The sequence below is a fragment of the Durotheca rogersii genome (assembly GCF_024521655.1).
Source record: "Durotheca rogersii strain YMJ 92031201 chromosome Unknown GGS23scaffold_8, whole genome shotgun sequence".
NCBI classification, from domain to species: Eukaryota; Fungi; Ascomycota; class Sordariomycetes; order Xylariales; family Xylariaceae; genus Durotheca; species Durotheca rogersii.
In genome coordinates this window covers 721,460-738,486 of record NW_026251239.1, presented here as the reverse complement: position 1 = coordinate 738,486, position 17,027 = coordinate 721,460, and the positions used below count along the sequence as shown (strand labels likewise).

Here is a 17,027-nt window from a genome sequence, read left to right as displayed (position 1 = left end):
CCAACTCCTTGTCAATTTCATCATGTCCCAGTCTCGCTATCTCCCGTTCCCTTTAAACATGGCTACCGTGTCGAGGCTATGTAGCGTGAGATCGCCTCGTCCGTTCTCTCCAGTTGACGAGAAGCCGGCGGTGGACAGGCTCGGGGAACATAAAAAATCCTATTATCTACTAACGTAAGCATACAGTTCGATATAATACAGTACCTATTGCCGCAGGAAGAGAATGCCCTGGTTGTCGTGTCTACAAAGGGAAAAGGCTGGCCCTGCAGCCGGTCTCCGTGGTTCTCCGTATCTGGTCCTCATAAAATTTGCATTTTACACGCGAGCTCGCCGATTTTTCCTTTTCCTTCCTTTCGGGAGCCCCCCGTCGTTCTAGGCTATTTTGGTTGTTCAAGCGATACTTCGACCTTATCCGACCAGCCGCTGCGCTGGACGATCTTGTATTTGCCGCCGAGCACGAGGTCCTTGGCCACTAACTCTCTCGTGCGGCCGAGACTCTCGATGGCGGCAATGCGTTCCAGCGTATCCTGGAGGAACTGCCGGAATCTGGGCTCGGCGCAGATCTCCTGGAATGCGCGGTGCATCGGCACCGAGCTCGCGCGGACCTCAGCCGTGCTCGTAATCGTGAACAGGTTGAGCCGATCGAATTCGCGGATGAAGTCGGCCCGGGTCATGATTTCTTGCGCTATGTGCATGGGAAACGACGGGAGTATGTGTCCCTGCAGGGGGTCGTAGGTCTGCTCCATCTCTTCTTCCTTATCGACGAGAGCCAAGGCGAGGACCATCGCAGCTGCCTGCGCTATGTTAGCGATCTATCGTCACCCTCTACCCAGCGAAAGAGACGGGAGCGAGGAGGACCGCGGAGGTGGAGGACAGGAGTACGGACACTTCTCTTCTGGCTGTCCATGACGTCGTCATCCATTTCCGATCCGAGAATCCAGCACTGATTTAGGAACCAGGTCTTTTCGATCTCCTTGATTCGATCACACGTTGCGAGCATGTTCCGCGACCTGGCTACCCGATTCAAGAACGAGAGCCGGCCGCCAACCCGGTCGTACACTTCTTCGAGGATGGCGCTATCTACGTCTTCGGCGAAGTATCGATGGCGGTATTTGCGCAACGCTCTAATCGCCTGCGACTTTGGTAGGTCCATGACTGGCAAGACTTCCATCCGGGTGGCCAGCTGCTTCAGCCTCTCGTACACCCAGTAGTCGTCGCTGTTGAAAATCATGGTCACGAGGTTAGAAGCCGCCCACTGCTCGGCTCTTTGTTGGAGCAGCTCCAGCAAGTCCTTTCCGTCCTCGTCGTCCCGAATCAGGTGGGTCTGGTTGATGATGAGAATCAAGGGCTTGTTCTTCTTGGCCCTATGCGCCAGCGCTACCTTCTCTAGCTTGTTCATCGCCCTCTCGATGTCTAGCAGCGCGGTGGACTCTCTCGGACCGCGCTCGCTGAAGTATCCGCCGATATAATCCTCGTGAAACTCGTAATCGAGCGCTTTGCCCAGCCGAATTCGGAAGATCTCCAGGTCTGCGTGCGCTTCGAACATAGCGCAACCCTCGCCGTCCACCTTCCGCATGGCCTCCAAGAGCATGCTGCTCTTGCCGCAGCCCTTCTCGCCCATGATGAGGTAGTAGTGGCCCTTGTTAGTGCCGTCGATGATTCGGTCGATCTTGGCTTGCTCCCGTCGCATGATCCAGTGCTCCGCGTTCGGGGGCACCGGAACCTCTTTACCCATGGCTGCAAGAACCAGCACGGGATCGCCTGGCTCGAATGCCCTCTCTATCTTCTTTAGCTGCAGATATTTGTAAGATTTGTGATAGGCATAGCCCGCAGCCATGAAGCCGATGCCGAGCACGAAGACGGAGGCGAAAGTAGTGGCGGCGGACTCGCCCATCTTCGACCATAGCGACGGCTGCGCTTCTTCTCCCGGGTGCGGTGGGCGACCAAAGGGGCACCTCGCGATGGTGGATGTGGAGAACGGGCGCGACCGTGGGGGCCAGAACGGCACCACGCGTGGTGAGGTAGCATTGGGACACCTACGGTGAAGCGCCGACGGCCTCGAAGAAGCAATTCGACGACCCGATCGCGGCAACATGATCGGTCCAGCTGTTGATCGCGAAAGAGCTTCTCGCCGACCACAAGCCCTTTTACCGGCTACGTATATGCCGGGGGGAAGATGACGTGACATACGCAAAAGGGGACTTGGTGATAAGGAGATGGGGAGAGGCCGCCAAGCGCCACGGAAATTAGACCTGTTTTAGTTCCAGGTCTTCGAGTCAAGCCACACCGAGCGGGGGCCCGCGTGTGAAGGAGCCGACGAAGGTGTCTCGTGACTTTCCCTGAACCGTCCAGCTGGGTTGGCGCCTTTCCGCATGCGACAGAGTGCAAATCAGCAGAGGTCGACGAAGCCCCTGGGGCGATCTCCCGCGTGTCAATGCGGAACCATTCCAGCACGGCCATCATCATATACCTACTTGCCGCATCTGACGGGCGTTTTCGGTATATGCCCTAGGTACGGAGACCGGTACTGTTGGGCCTCTGCCTTGGCACCTGGGATTTGACGTACAATTAGCGGCTTAGCTGGCTACCTAGGTATCTTTCCCGGCGTTGGCGATGGATATTGCCTTGTCTGATACATCCTGATACGGGCGAGGTGGGATGTGAGGTACGTACCTACGGCACCGCGGAGAAGATCAGGCCGATGTTAGGTTAGGAGAGATCAGTAGGTACCTAGGTAGGTTATATAACGGAGGATAGGTTCGATTCTTAACAGCGCCACTTGGTAGTCTTCGTTGTTTAGCTCATCTAGGAGGGTGCCTATTGAATGTACCTAAGGCGCCGAATGCGTACGTATCATGTACCTAGTCTGTATAGGTACGTGGATATCATGATTGGAGGTACATGGAAGATACCTATGTAGCTCTCCGAAACCCTGAATAGGTATATAGGAGTACTTAAGGTACCTATCGTACCGTGCAGATCCATATATTCACGCGCTAGTAGGTACCTCCTACTTGAGGTCGATGCACACAGGTCAATCAGAGGGAAATATCGCCATCATTATAATCAATGAGTGATGGATGTATTTTTCGTGTAGGTACGCGCTCATGTATGGACGCAGGAAACTTACTGCGTACCTGGGTGGATTCATTAACCCTAGACCCCATGTGCTGTACCGCCGATCCTGGCTGGATGGGTAAGGGGAGATACAAGCACATCCTATAGTATACCGTATACGGGATGAGGTGCACGGAGACGCAGAGTATGGTAGATCAGAACCGATATAGGTCGCGAGCGGGGATACTACAGCAAAATAGCATACTACCATGATCACAGAGGCTAACCCCAGTCCTGGCAGACTAAGGAATAGCATATCTGCCCTAATCCCGATACACCACGATGACTAGGGTAAATGGGTTCCCACCCTACCTTTAAAATCCATCCCCTATAAACTAAACATTGTACGTGGGGGGGGAGGTGATGGGGAGGGTTACTTATGAGTAAAGCTGACCTATGTAATTGGAATGGGATTTTTCTTTTTTTTTTTTTTTTCCCGAAGGAAAGCTCTGTATACGGTGTGTACGTTACCTAGGAAGCTATGTTAGCCTAAAATCAGAATGGTGTAGATAGAGGTTGATGTTTTCCTACTACGGCGTGATATTTAGAGGTGCAGTGAATATCTTCGTAATCAGCCCAGCGGTACTTTGCTGCTTCTTATCAGCAACCACAGCAATATCAACGTGACGTCGAAATCTTTTTCCTGTAACGATTAAGCCTCTCCTGTTAAAATTACCTCCATCTCCCGCCGTTTCTACTCCTGCCCCTTCAGTCCTCGGCGTTCAGCTTTCTCCCTTTTCTCTTCTTGAAGTTATTATTCGGCCTCCTTTCTTCGAATTTCAGTGTGAACTGTACTCTCAGCATACGGCCTTGGACTCCAGTTGTCAGATCATTTCTGGGCTGTCCGTTCACCTACACTTTACTACCCATATTAACACATTCATCAACCTTAACCTCGGATAGCTAGAGGATGTGTCCCAAATGGTACCATTCACTGTAATCGAGTAAGTTCTTGACTCCAATGCTGCAACCTTCCCTATTATGATATCTGCGTCACACTAGCATGCTAAGGTTTATGGATAGCACCTCTCCTTGGTACACATAGTCGTTAGCCACACTGGCTTTTGGTATTAGCCCTGAACCGCCTGTCGGACGCTTCATCTATTCCGACCATGACTAGGGTTAAAGATCAGCCTAGTCCCCATTTGAATCGCAGGTTCAGGGATATGCCTTTAGACCAAGTACTACGCCGTAATCTGGTTCTGCCTTTAGGAACTACTCCGGAATCATCCTCATCAAACTATCAACACAGCCCTGGTCACAGTTACGTTAGTGGGGGTTCAAGTACCGGCCTAGCAAGAACCTCTGCAGACGCTCTGGACGACTTCATTAACGACCTTCCTACTCCTCAGAGCACTGAGTCATACGATCAAGCACTCCATGATACTGGTTCAAAAGGCGAGTCCTTGGAAAAGCCCCACAGCATCTTAAGACAAAGATACATATGGGAAAGCACTAGCAACAATAACTATTCGCCATCCGATCATGCTTCTCCCTCAAGAGCGAACAGGATTCGCAACCTTGGACTGACAACTATAGGCGTTCGGACAACTAGCATGCTAGGAGGCACAGAAGCTTCTAATCCGTCAACGCCGAGAGAAAGTTCCACTGGATCCTCCTTGCTGCTCGACACTGGTCTCATTCCCCAGAACCCACAACAGCAAGAAAGCCAATTCAACACAAGATGGTGGTGTGGGGGTACAACAAAGGACAAAACATCTGCTCCAACGTTACATAATATAAATACCAAGGCCGGCAAAACTATTCTAAGCACAGATAACCGTGAAGAAACACAGCTTTGTGTTCAGCAATGGCTGGATACCGAGAGCGATCTGGGGAGCGCTACAGGGACCTCAGAGATCACAGCAATAGAGACAGCAGCCTGTGAAGATAGTAATGATGGATCTGTTGACAATTCACCTGCTGAAGACGACAGGCTGTCAAAGTCAGACACAGTGCTAGCAGCTTCAATATTGAAACCCATAATACCAATGATTACCCTGGACTACAGGGAGAGAGTTGGGCCACGAATACGTCTCGCACGGCAACACAGTCCGGGGACACATATGAAACCCTTGCAGGGCCAGCCATGCAGTACGCCACCCCCAACTCCAGCTCAGCGTGCTGGCAGAGCAGCTGGAGCAACGTTAGGAAGGTCGTATCCGCCAAAGTCAAGCCAAGCAGGCCATACTCGGCCGCTGTCAAACATCCAGGAAGATCCAACAACACCCAACACCTCCAAACCACACCAAGCTGAAAGCTTGGAGATCCAGTTTCCTCTCCAAGGCAACAGCTCCCTCGATGAAACACCACTTTCGAAGCGGAGAAATTATCTCAACTCTTCTTCGCCCAGGGGATTTGCCAAACACTTAGATGAAGGTCCTAAACCAGTCGCCATTTCAAACCCCACATCTGGATTGTTCTCACAGGAAGATCCTGTTTTTGGCCAACCAATATCTGACCCGCCAACCTTCCCTCTTAGCTTCTCAGGTATCTTAGGCCATTTAAATCTCTGCCGATAGCGAAAAGCTAACCAGATTGAAGTTCCTGATCTCCTACCTCGAGAGCCCTGGGTAAAGCAGTCGAATATGGAGAACAAGGCCAATACTAGCCTTGACGATGGAGTAGCATCCGGTAAGCAGCTTTTCGCCCCATTTTGCGTGGATTTTGTTCCATCTCGAGCCACTGGGCCGTGATATTCAACTCTGTGCTTGTTTCGCGAGGGCTGAGCGCGACCCGGAAGCCTCGGATCCTCGGGGTCCTTGGGGTCCTCTGTTGCCATTAAGCATCCTACGGGACATCGCTAACTCCTAAGTAGGCGTGCCGCGACGCGTAATTGACGCTACCTACGACCTACGACGACTGAGCCAGCGACTGTCCAACGTTCCAGTGGGTGGCGCCTCTATGGATCAAATAGACGAAGATGACGACGAGACCTCCGACTTTGAGATTACTCCCGACCTGGTCGTCCGACGCACACGCGCATTCTCGGTTGGCAGTCCTGATACCGCTCCCTTCCGACCTGTATCTGTCGTAGCGTCTAGTACATCGAGCCGGGCTTTTACGCAGGAGCTTATCCGAAATCTGATCGACGACGAGATGACAAAATTACAGCAGGATAACCCCATCCGTAGAAGCTATGGCCCGGGATCTACCTCGATACAGGGGATGCCTGCGAAATCATCGCTTCGCACCGAAGCTGAACTGCGCGAATTCATACGACGACATGCTCCGTCCCACGTGCCCGTACTCTCAGCTGCCTAGGGAGCGGATGAGATGCGAGCCCGGAACGCTACCGCCGCGGAGAGAATTCTATCGGTTGTTAACCAGGCCCTGGCCGAGCAAGAAGGTGGAAATTATGAAGGCCCGGTGACCCTACAAGAAAGAAGTTTCGAGGATGATCCATTCTACGAGCCGGCGAGCCGAGTGAACCGCCCATCGTCTGCCGCTCCAGCGGCTCAGCGGTACTCGAATATTGCCACGCAGAATTACCAGAGACGTAGTGATGGGTCGTGGATGTACTACGGTTCCCGTCCTAGCACCAACAATAGGGCTCAAGGGATCAATTTGCCCGCGCCGCCTCACCCGCCTATGTTTAACGAGGGGCCCAGCCGCCAGACCAGAGAGGGACTGACGAACGATTACGCTCTGCCTATGTCTTTGGCGGATGATTCGGCTCTACCATTTGAGCGTCCAGCTGTTCCCAGACTGTCATACGGCGCAACACAACTATCCCAGGGATACCAGGCTGGATATTCTCAGTCGCCTCACCTGCGTGCCCCAGAGATGCACAACACCATCTCGAGTAGCCAGCATCGACGACATCTGGACCCCACAGTACACCGTACTGGCCGCAGCACCGAAAGCCGGTCGAACCACCCTCTCCAGAGTCAACAACATGAAGGCGTCCAACATCAAGAACTGCAGCGCCGAGAACCGCAGTCGCTCGCCCCGGCTGCTGAGGGCCCTTCGCACCAGCCGCAGGCCGGACCCACGCCAGCCGGACGGCAGGAGCTCGGCCGCGACCTCGTGCACGCGGCCCCGTGGCCATTCCTGTACGAGGCGTCGGACCCGGTGGAGCTGGAGCGCAAGTCGCGGGAGCGGCGGCAGCAGCGGGAGCAGCGGCAGCGGGAGTACGCGAAACAAAAGGAACAAAAGAAGAAGGATAAGGCCGAGGCGCTGGCGAAGCAGCAGCAGCAGCAGCAGCAGGCCCACGACGCGGCCTCGGCCTCGGCCTCTTCCTCCTTGCGCCGCGCTAGCTCCCTCCGCGCCCTGAACACCGTCACGAGCTTCACCGGCTCGCTCCGCCGCGCCTTCCAGGCCCTGCGCCGACCCCCCCGCGCCGCGACGCCGTCAAGCCAGACCAGCCAGCGAGACGAGCCGCGCGAGAAAAATGACCAGGAGCAGGATGCCCAGAAGGGACCTCGAGGAAACTTCTTTTAAGGTCCGGCGGGCGAGGGGAACTCTCCGGTAGGGTTGGAGGGCGAGAATGTCGGAAGCAAAAGAGAGATAGGAAGAGGAGATGGACGTGGCTACACCGAAACTCGGACCTCCTGCCCCTGGGCGTCGAACGAGAGTGTTGTGGCTTGTGAGGCAGTCCAAACGTCGTCTTTTGGCCCCCCAGGGCTTGACATGCTCTTCCTTCGCGTGTTGATAGGTATATCGAGAGTAGGGCCCCCACATACGTAAACCCCTGAGCTCGGGAGTCAGGTTGTGGACGGTTGCCCTCTTGATCGGAAGATGAGGCCCTAGTAGCAGCCACAAGTGTAGCCTATCTGGTTAAAGGAGTCTGATGGTGTAATGCGGAGGTTACCAGATTCCTGAGTTTCTGTAGTTGAATTTTCAAACAGGTTTTCGCGTAATGGAATACCGTTCTGGCAGTGTGCATTTATCAAATGTGTATTTCCATTCATTACTGAATGCGCCTACCGGGGTAACCTGAATTGCGTAATCTATCATCTTCAACGCTCCATTTAGTTAAGCGGATCAACACCTAGTCCTGTCCTCGACTTTGATTGACGATGTCTTGTCGAAACCCTTCGCCTTCCTACACATACCTAGTCGGCAAGCAGATCTTTATGATCCTGACGTAGCTATTTCATACACGGCGCGCTGCTTGCATAGAGGCCCATAACGCAGAACCAGTGCAGGAATCAGAGCGAGAACAAGACTGGCAACACCATACACGGTGAACCCCCAGCCGTAGCTGAGACGTTCCACCGTACGCGCTGTAGAGAGTGGCATAAACGCGCCGGCCAAGCATCGGGTTACGACAATACCTGCTAGGGCCGACGTCGAGTAGAGGCTACTTGCTTCCACCACATACGCCATCAGTGGCAGAATCGCCATAACGATGGACATGCGGATCCAGACGACGGACACGAGGAAGAGTGCCAGAGGCAGCTTACACTCAGCGCACCAGCCGTACAGTACCAAAGCCAGCGGCAGCATGAAGGCGGCGGCGATAGTCATTGGAAGCCGGTATTCGGGAAGGCCTACTCCGTTGTTGGCAACGCGGAGCCTGAGATAGATCTTGTCTAGGTACAAGTTGCAGATCACAACGGTGACGAAACTGCCAAGGCCTTGAAGAATTGCGTGGGTCAGTACGCGCACGCTCACGACTGTAGCCGAGGGACGATGCTCACCGCTGGCTAAAAAGGCCGAACCTGCCGCCGAGGGCGATAACCCATACCGGTCCTCCAGGATGATCGGAAGGGATATCGGTAAAACATAGAAGTGAGCGAATGTAACCGAGCCCATCAATGACAGGACTACCAAGACGCCAGAGCTAAAGAGCACCACCGTTGACCGCACAATGGAAGCTGACAGGTCGGCGGGGCACTGCCCGAGGCCCAAGCCCTCCCCGGATGTGCCATACGTGAAGGTATTCCCGGTCTCTTCGCGTAGCCTGGCTGATCTCCGACACAGGATAGCGACTTTGTATGTTTCCTGGAAGTAGGCGAAGAAGACGAGCTCGCAGACACCTGCTATGGCAAAGCATATCCAAAACACAAAGCGCCAGCCCAGAACCTGCGTGGTCAAGCCGCCAACAACAGGCCCCACGGTGCCACCTAGCATAGGTGCGAACAAGATTAGGCCTGCAGCCTTGCCTTGCTCCTCGGGCGAGATCATATTGCCAATAACGGCCGGACTTGGAACGTTGGAGGTTACCATCATGCTCATCAGCGCGCGGGCGGCGACGAACCGTGGCATCGTCTGCGAGAGAGCCTCGAGTAATGTGGCGAACACGAGGAAAACACGTTGGAAGCGCTAGCTAAGGGATAACGTGCCTACGCATCTTGGATAGCCACACGATAAGTAGGGGACCGCCGCTTCGCCCAGCTCCCACATCGTCACGGATAACACGGCAGCGGAAGTAGCCCCGCCTGATCCATAGGATGTTGTCAACAACGCTATTGGCTACCAAGACGACCAACATGCAATTGAACACACCAGATATAGCAACGTGAACCCCAGCTTCGACGAGACCTCCCTCGCTCTGGGGTAACTAGGTGGATAATTATCATGTACACATATTCCATGAACCCGGTAGATACCGGCAAGGCAACAATACCCTTTGTGGGACGGCGTTGGCCACTCAGGCGAGTTCCCCCAGTCGCCGTTGGCGTCGAAGTCAATAATTTTGTACGAACACGCCTTGGATATCTCACACCGCCCCTCTTCCGAGTCAGCAAGTAACCGACTGGCCTCCTCCGAAGCTAGGGAAGCCGTGGGCTTTTGGTAATTCTGTGAATGGCCGACTACTCCGTTTGTCTGCTCACCTTGGACGGCTTGAGGATGTGCCTAGAGAGTGATTAATCTCGCTTTCTCATGCCCCTAGAGTCATTTCAATCACAAGACGGGGAAAGATCCTGCTTTCATGCGCGCCTGTATGCAACGGTTGACGAGACTCCCCTGGTCTCATCGTGACATTTATTTCTGAGACGCTGTATCAACTATAATAATCACGGTGCTTAGGGTAGTGTGAGTAGGTGAACGGTAAAGAATGTTAGATATCATAGCAAGAAGGTACGGCATCATAGGCAAGACTTCGGGGCCTAAGATTCAAGACTGCTGCATCGCGGAATGCACGGCCATGATCATGGGTGACTCGAGGCCATATACCCCTCTTAAGTGCTCTCCTTATTACGATGGTAAAATATATAATTGCATATCTCGACGTGATTTCTTGGGACTTAGACCCCGGAGAGGGGTTTTTAGGAGCAATACCAGATAGTCTAAGATATCTGCCCCTACATTGGTGGAACCAAGGCCCAGCTCATGGCTAGGTGGCCGCGACGGGCGATCTTCTCTCTATCTTACCCTAGAAAGCCGTGGATGGAAGCTGTGTAAATGCGACTTAGATATTTGACCTGGTGGTCCTTAGGGGAAGCCGGCCGAGCAGAACCGTCGACCCATTAGAGTAAGGAATCGAGATATCTTGGCACATTGACGATACCGCAACAGCGAGTAGATGTATGTTGCATGCGAATACTTCCCTCGTATATTATCGAATCTGGGCTGACCGGTTTCGATGTGAGCGAACAGATATGACACACCCCTATCTGGAGCCAACAATGTCCCACCGTAGACAACTCTAGCACATCTAACACTGTAGGCATAACCAACTAATATTATTGGTTCTATCTAAATGGTGGTATAGCTCCCATACCGGTACATATTGACACGGCAAATTCACATTCAGCCAGCGATTAAGTAGCATGTCCCGGGTAGAATTGCAAGGGGCAGGCTACGCCGGTAATAGTAGTTAATATCCCTAGTGTAGAGCCGGCACCACCGGCTCTCGACGTGGAGCTGTTGCCGAAGCCGGCTCTGTTTCTTCTCAAGCTCGCGTTACTGTCTGTCTTTGCTATTATCAACGAAAAGAGCATGCTGGGGGCGAAGTTACAGTTGTACCCCAGGAAAGCGAAACACAGGTCTCTAGAGGAACGTATCTCGTAGAAAGCAACTCAAGTCCACATAACTAGATGGGAAGGTGTTGGCGTACGTTAATACATACAGACACCACCATGGAGATAGTCGCACCCCTTATTATCCAAGAGCACAGTATGAATGCGTGAATTGTAAATATTTTTAGGCATGCAAACAGAAATCACCACAACAACCCGCCTAGGTATCTCCGGTTCTAGGGCTTTCTATGTTCTTAGCTTTATGTCTGTCCGAACCCACATCTTCTCCTAATGAACATCAATCCATTCAACTCACCGCGAGCTCTTATCCCCGAAAATATTCTTCCATCACCTCAATTAACGGGAATACTCCAATATAATGTGCCACCTTAGGACTCTTCTATGCAAGGAATTGATATACCCCAATGATCAAGCAGCACAAACAACGCTTAATACCCCGAATTTGGCTCGGCTCTTGAACGAAAACAAGGTATGCGGCACCTTGGGAGCTGAACCAGTATTTACTGCAAAAGGAGCTGTATTTAAGCTCGTCAATTGGCAGTTCTAGGACCTAGTTATTTCTCCTCATTGATCAACGGTTTATCAGGTTCGGCATCCTAAGACTCGCATACTGGTTGTTTACTGACTGGTATCGTGGGATCACAGGACGCGGAGTACCTGAGAAGCACAAATAGCCATTTGCCAAATTTCGAGCTCAGAGACCTGTACCATCCGTCGTGGGATCCATCCCCCCTTCCAATCGAGACTACTCCCCGAGAGACCACAAAGCCTGTGCCTGACCGAGGCTATCGACCGATAACTGCTATCTTAACCTGCTCAAAAAAAGCGAAACCAACGGCATTGAGCCCAGTCGATTCGCTGCTAACGAAGCACATCGATATGCGATGCGACTGAGCTGCCCTCCCGGGCTAAGCGCGAGGATCTCGGCGCGGGGCGCGGGGCGACGGACGAAATGAAGGCCTTGCAAATGGTAGATCTACTCAAGAAAGCTTGTTCCGATTTCGAGGTCAAATGAAAAACGGCCTTCCAGGGCAATACCTTATTTTTACCGAGAGCGTACCTGGGAATGTCGCGTATTAGCGGCAAGGAACACCGTCGCACGCCTAACATATTCACCTGTAAGAGCTAATAATGTTCGATATAGGTAGGTAGCTGGCCTACCTCGTACTCGGCTAGTTGATTCTCCAATCTTAAAATACAACCACCTTTTCACCTACGTGAGCAGTCAAACAATGTGTCATGCATCGCAACAGATGTACACGTACATGGGCCGCGGACTGCAACTATAAAGCAGGAAATGGAACAGTGCCGTACCACCCTGCGGTGGAATAACAGAATGGTCCGGTCTCTGGTACCACTGAAACTCTTCCGTTTCACTCGCTAGGGGTTGCTAGGGAAGCTGTCACGGGAGAAGATAGGCGCTTACGCCTCCTTATTTGGTGATGCTTATTCTATGGCTGCCTACACAACGAACGCACACGAAAATGTTGTTGTTGAGGGAAGTGGTAGGATATTAGACTTGGCGTGGCTATGGGGGGGGGGGAGGGTCAAAAGACTGCTGTCAGGCACTGCATACGAGCGGGGATTTACTCGGTGGTGGGTTCATACTACCTAGGTAGTCTTGATCAGCAGATCTGCCCGTCGCCCTGTGGGTATTACTCAACAGTTCTGCATCGTTTACTTTGAGCTCATCTCCAGGGGGGACGGCCCTAAGTGGTGCAGGTTGACACCGCATATGCAGGGAGGGCGCGGGAGGAGAAAGAAGCGTGAAACATCGTGGTCTAGGTCTACCAACTCCCTTCACCCCATCTGTGTTGGCGTTATCTTTGCGGGGGTTGGCGCAAGATCGCGAGACCCTGGTATTCGTGCCCAGACCTCCCTTGATTGGTCCAGCCGACCAGTTCTCCGGGGTTTAAGTACTTTGCCGTAGGAATCCAGGGGGTTTGGACGAGCTTCAACTCCTTCTCTTCTTTCCCTTCCTCTTGTCGTCCATCAACGTCCTAATCACCCTAGGAGAGATGGAGTATGAGAAAGGCGAGCTTCCTCCTTACAGCGCCGTGGCTACGGCCGGTCCGGACTGGCGCAGGCGCTGGTCTGTACGGCGTTCTCGCGGCGCCAAGTTCTTTGTCCTGGCCTGCCTCCTCTTCATTGTTTACGCGCAGTGGAGACAGATTGAATCGCATCCGAAACGGAGCCCAATAATACCCAAGCTATCTATCGAAAGATTGACCGAAGGCCTGCGGACGTGCTACCAACTGCGGTCTAAGCCACAAGACCCTATCGGCTGGGGTCGCGAGCGGAATGCCCGCTACGTCGATGGCCACAAGCCTACTCTCATCAAGAACGCTGCTGTCTGGGTGGGCGAGCCCGCCGAAGGGACCAGCGCCGAGGATGCACGTGCTGGCAAAGGCTACTCGTGGATTCATGCCGACGTTTTTCTAGAATACGGCCTGATCAAAGAAGTCCGAAAGGGCATAGATGCTGCCTCGCTTCCTTCCGATACTATCGTATGGGACGCCAAGGGCCGGCAGCTTACCACTGGTATCATCGACATGCACACTCATGCCGGCGTCGACAGCTTGCCGGAACTCAATGGGAATGACGACACGAATGAACTAGGGTCGAACATCACCCCATTTGTGCGATCAATTGATGGCATAAACATCTTCGATCATCAGATTCAAGTCATCAAATCTGGAGGCGTGACAACAAGCTTGGTGCTTCCCGGCTCCGGCAATAACATCGGGGGCGAGGCCTTTGTCATCAAGCATGCCGTCGGGAAGGCCGACGGCCGCAACGAAACCTCGATTGCTGATCTCCTGGCGGATCCCGATCGCACCTGGCGATACATCAAGATGGCCTGCGGCGAGAACCCGAAGCGCGTCTACGGCAGGGCGGGCGAGCAAAGCCCCTTCAGTCGGCTCGGCGAGTCTTGGGAATTCAGGCGCGCCTTTGAGCAGGCCGCTAAGCTGGTGCGCGCCCAGGACGACTGGTGCAGCGTGGCCGAGTCAGCCGGCGTCGAGGCGTTAGATAGCTATCTACCGCTGGACCTGGAGTGGGAGACGCTGGGTGCCGTTCTTCGCGGACAGGTTCATGTGAACACTCACTGCTACACCGCGACCGATCTGGAGGCATTTGTGGATCACACCAACGAGTTCAAGTTCGCAGTTCGGGCCTTTCATCACGCGCACCAGACGTACCTCGTGCCCGAGGTCCTCAAGCGCGCCTGGGGCGACTCCCCGCCCGCTTCGGCCTTATTCGCGGACAACATGTGGTTCAAGGCCGAGGCCTATATAGGGTCCGAGTACGCCGGGAAGATCCTTTACGAGAACGGCTTGACCCCTATCTACGTCAGCGATAACCCGGTACTGAACGCCCAGCACGTCGTCTTCGAGGCCGGAAAGGCATTCGGGTATGGCCTCCCGTACCATGCAGCTCTCGCCTCGGTTACCACCGCGCCGGCTGAGCGCCTAGGTTTCGGGGAGCGTCTCGGCAAGGTCAAACCCGGGTTCGACGCCGACATCGTCGTCTGGGATAGTGACCCCTTGAGTGTCGGTGCTACGCCGGCCCAAGTCTGGATCGATGGGACCGCGCAGTTTGACAACCCGATCGAGCTGGATAAACCCATCACCCCTGCTCCCAGCCCTATCCCGGAGGCCCCCGAGGCTGCCGCAGAAGCCATTACCGTAAGTGAAGTGATATTTACGGGAGTCTCGAAGTCCTTCTTGTCCTCCGAAGTCCGGCAGAGTGACGACAGCCAAGGCCTGACCGTCGTTATCTCTGGCGGCAAGATTACTTGTGTCGGAACCTGCGCGACCGAACTCGAGAGCGCATCCAAGTCTGGCACCAGGGTTGTTGAGCTGCGCAACGGTTACCTGACGAGGCCATTCACCGTATTCGGCTCGCTGCTAGGCCTCAACGCGATCGACGCGGAGTCGGACACCGACAACGGCGGCGGCCCCGAGATATTCAGCCGGGGCATCGACGGGCTGGCCCTCGATACTAAGAAGCTGCACTACGCGCTGCAGTACGGGGTGACGCGGGCCATCTCGGCGCCTAAGTACAGCGAAGCGGGGACCCACCAAGGCACGAGCGTCGGGTTCCGCACGGGGGCGCGCCACGCCCTCGAGGCGGGCGGCGTGTTCGCCGACGACGTCGCCGTGCACTACACCCTCAACCTGAAAGCCAAGAGCGGCAGCACCTCCATCTCGAACGCCGTCGGCTCGCTGCGGCGCAAACTCCTCGAGGTGGTCGGCGCCGCGGAGAGCGCCGCGGCCGACCCGTTCACCGAGGCCGCGTTCCTGCGCCGGGTCGTCGCGGGCGAGCTGGCGCTGGCGGTGACGGTGCACAGCGCGGACACGATCGCGGCGCTGCTGCAGGTGAAGAAAGTCGTGGACGCGGCCATCGCCGCGTCGCCCGCTTTCGGCGACAACGCCAGCGCCAGCGCCCGCGGCATCTCGCTAGTCATCATCGGCGGCGCGGAGTCGCCGCTGCTGGCGGCGGAGCTGGCGGCGGCGGGGGTGGGCGTGGTGCTGAGCCCGCTGCTGTCGTACGGGACGTCGTGGGACCAGCAGCGGGCGCTGACAGGGGCGCCGCTGACGAACGGCACGGCGGTGGACCGGCTGGTGGCGGCCGGGGTGGGGGTGGCGATCGGCGCCGAGGAGGACTGGGTGGTGCGCGACATCGGGCTGCTCGCGGGCATCGCGCACCGGAACAGCGGCGGGGCCATCAGCGAGGCGGACGCACTCGACCTCGTCTCTGCCAACGTGTACGCGATCCTGGGGCTCAAGGAGCCGGACGCGGCGGGATCAGGCGAAGGATCCCTCGCGCCGCGTGAGTTCGTCGTCTTCGAGGGCAGCCCGCTCGAGGTCGGGGCTCGGGTCCGGGCTGTGGGCTCGGGCGTGGGCGAGGAGGCTACGCTGTTTGTGTGATGGGTCGAGGGTAGGCGCGTATGTATACTAGCATTTGCGGGTAATTTGTGTAATTCCATGGCACTAGGTACCTACCTCTATGTCCGGTATCAACTTGCCCCTCTTGAGGTTTGGTATAATAATTAGCCCTCTTTATAGGGATATATCTCTATGTACGGTCTGAGGACGAAGTTATCCAACAGGTTCAGCCAACCCACCCGTCGCGACGGTGTGTCTCTCGCTCGGTAAGCGACAACTCATCCTTCATGGATCGTAGCTCTTTTCTTTGGGCGAAGCTCATGCGTAGGTTAGGTACCTCTTAACCAACGGTAGCACTGCAGAACTATGGTATGGTAGATCCATTGCACTAACTCGGTACTGTAGATAGGTAGGCTAAGAGGTGCCTAGGTACCTAAGGTAAGATACCTACCCGAGATGGGCTAAATAGCGAAGACTACCAAGTAGCGCTGTTAGGAATCGAACCTATCCTTCGTTAAGTAACCTACTGATCTACCGGCATGGAGAGCATCACGCTAGGTACCTAGGTACCTACCTGATTCCCTCAACTCCGGAAATCAGGTGCCAAAGGTACCTAGGCGCCTACGTCTACTAGTAATATGTGCTTTACTCGGCACACTCAGGGTCTGCATCAGTAGGAGGTAAGTACCTTAGGTACCTAAGGTATCTCCTGAACTTCCATCCCAAGCTGCCCACTTACTCACCCAAGGAACCGAGGAGGTACCCGAATGAACTAGGTAGGTACCTAGATTCTAACCCTAGAGGTACCTTAGTGGTTGTCAGGTATTTTTGTAGGATTCTAGGCTGGCTTGGTACCCTCGAGGCACTTACCGCTAAGCACAGGGTACTTACCTCAACTCGACGCGCTATAGCTCAAGTACACTGTAGCAGACCCACCTCCTTTGAACCCCCGCGGTTTCGGGTAGCGTCCCACAAATATCCGCCCGGGATCCGGCTGAGTACATGAAGTCTCTCGGCATTCCAAGTACTCGCTACCAGCCACGCCCCATTTCCCACCCACTACCGCCGGTACAGGTACCTGCACCAGATC

The 17,027-nt window shown here is 54.6% G+C and overlaps 4 protein-coding genes across 4 annotated transcripts; 2 read left to right on the top strand and 2 right to left on the bottom strand.

Moving 5' to 3' along the window:
• Positions 1-377: 377 nt before the first annotated feature.
• On the bottom strand, positions 378-1,894 carry GGS23DRAFT_604765 (uncharacterized protein; the record flags this gene model as incomplete). Its single annotated transcript, XM_051519653.1, has 2 exons — positions 378-794; positions 887-1,894. The coding sequence occupies 2 exons, from the start codon at positions 1,892-1,894 to the stop codon at positions 378-380; spliced, it is 1,425 nt and encodes a 474-aa protein (XP_051372470.1).
• Positions 1,895-5,781: 3,887 nt separating this feature from the next.
• Positions 5,782-7,713, top strand: GGS23DRAFT_513009 (uncharacterized protein). The gene has a single exon (XM_051514572.1). It carries the CDS (start codon positions 6,394-6,396, stop codon positions 7,558-7,560), a length of 1,167 nt encoding a protein of 388 aa, XP_051372469.1. The 5' UTR covers positions 5,782-6,393; the 3' UTR covers positions 7,561-7,713.
• Positions 7,714-8,193: 480 nt separating this feature from the next.
• GGS23DRAFT_604764 (major facilitator superfamily domain-containing protein) lies at positions 8,194-10,042 on the bottom strand (the record flags this gene model as incomplete). The annotated part of the gene is made up of 5 exons (XM_051519652.1): positions 8,194-8,699; positions 8,763-9,345; positions 9,412-9,503; positions 9,651-9,836; positions 10,024-10,042. 5 exons carry the CDS (start codon positions 10,040-10,042, stop codon positions 8,194-8,196), a joined length of 1,386 nt encoding a protein of 461 aa, XP_051372468.1.
• Positions 10,043-12,555: 2,513 nt separating this feature from the next.
• GGS23DRAFT_565223 (amidohydrolase) lies at positions 12,556-16,168 on the top strand. Its single transcript, XM_051516198.1, has one exon. The coding sequence runs from the start codon at positions 13,067-13,069 to the stop codon at positions 15,977-15,979; it is 2,913 nt and encodes a 970-aa protein (XP_051372467.1). The 5' UTR covers positions 12,556-13,066; the 3' UTR covers positions 15,980-16,168.
• Positions 16,169-17,027: the final 859 nt, after the last annotated feature.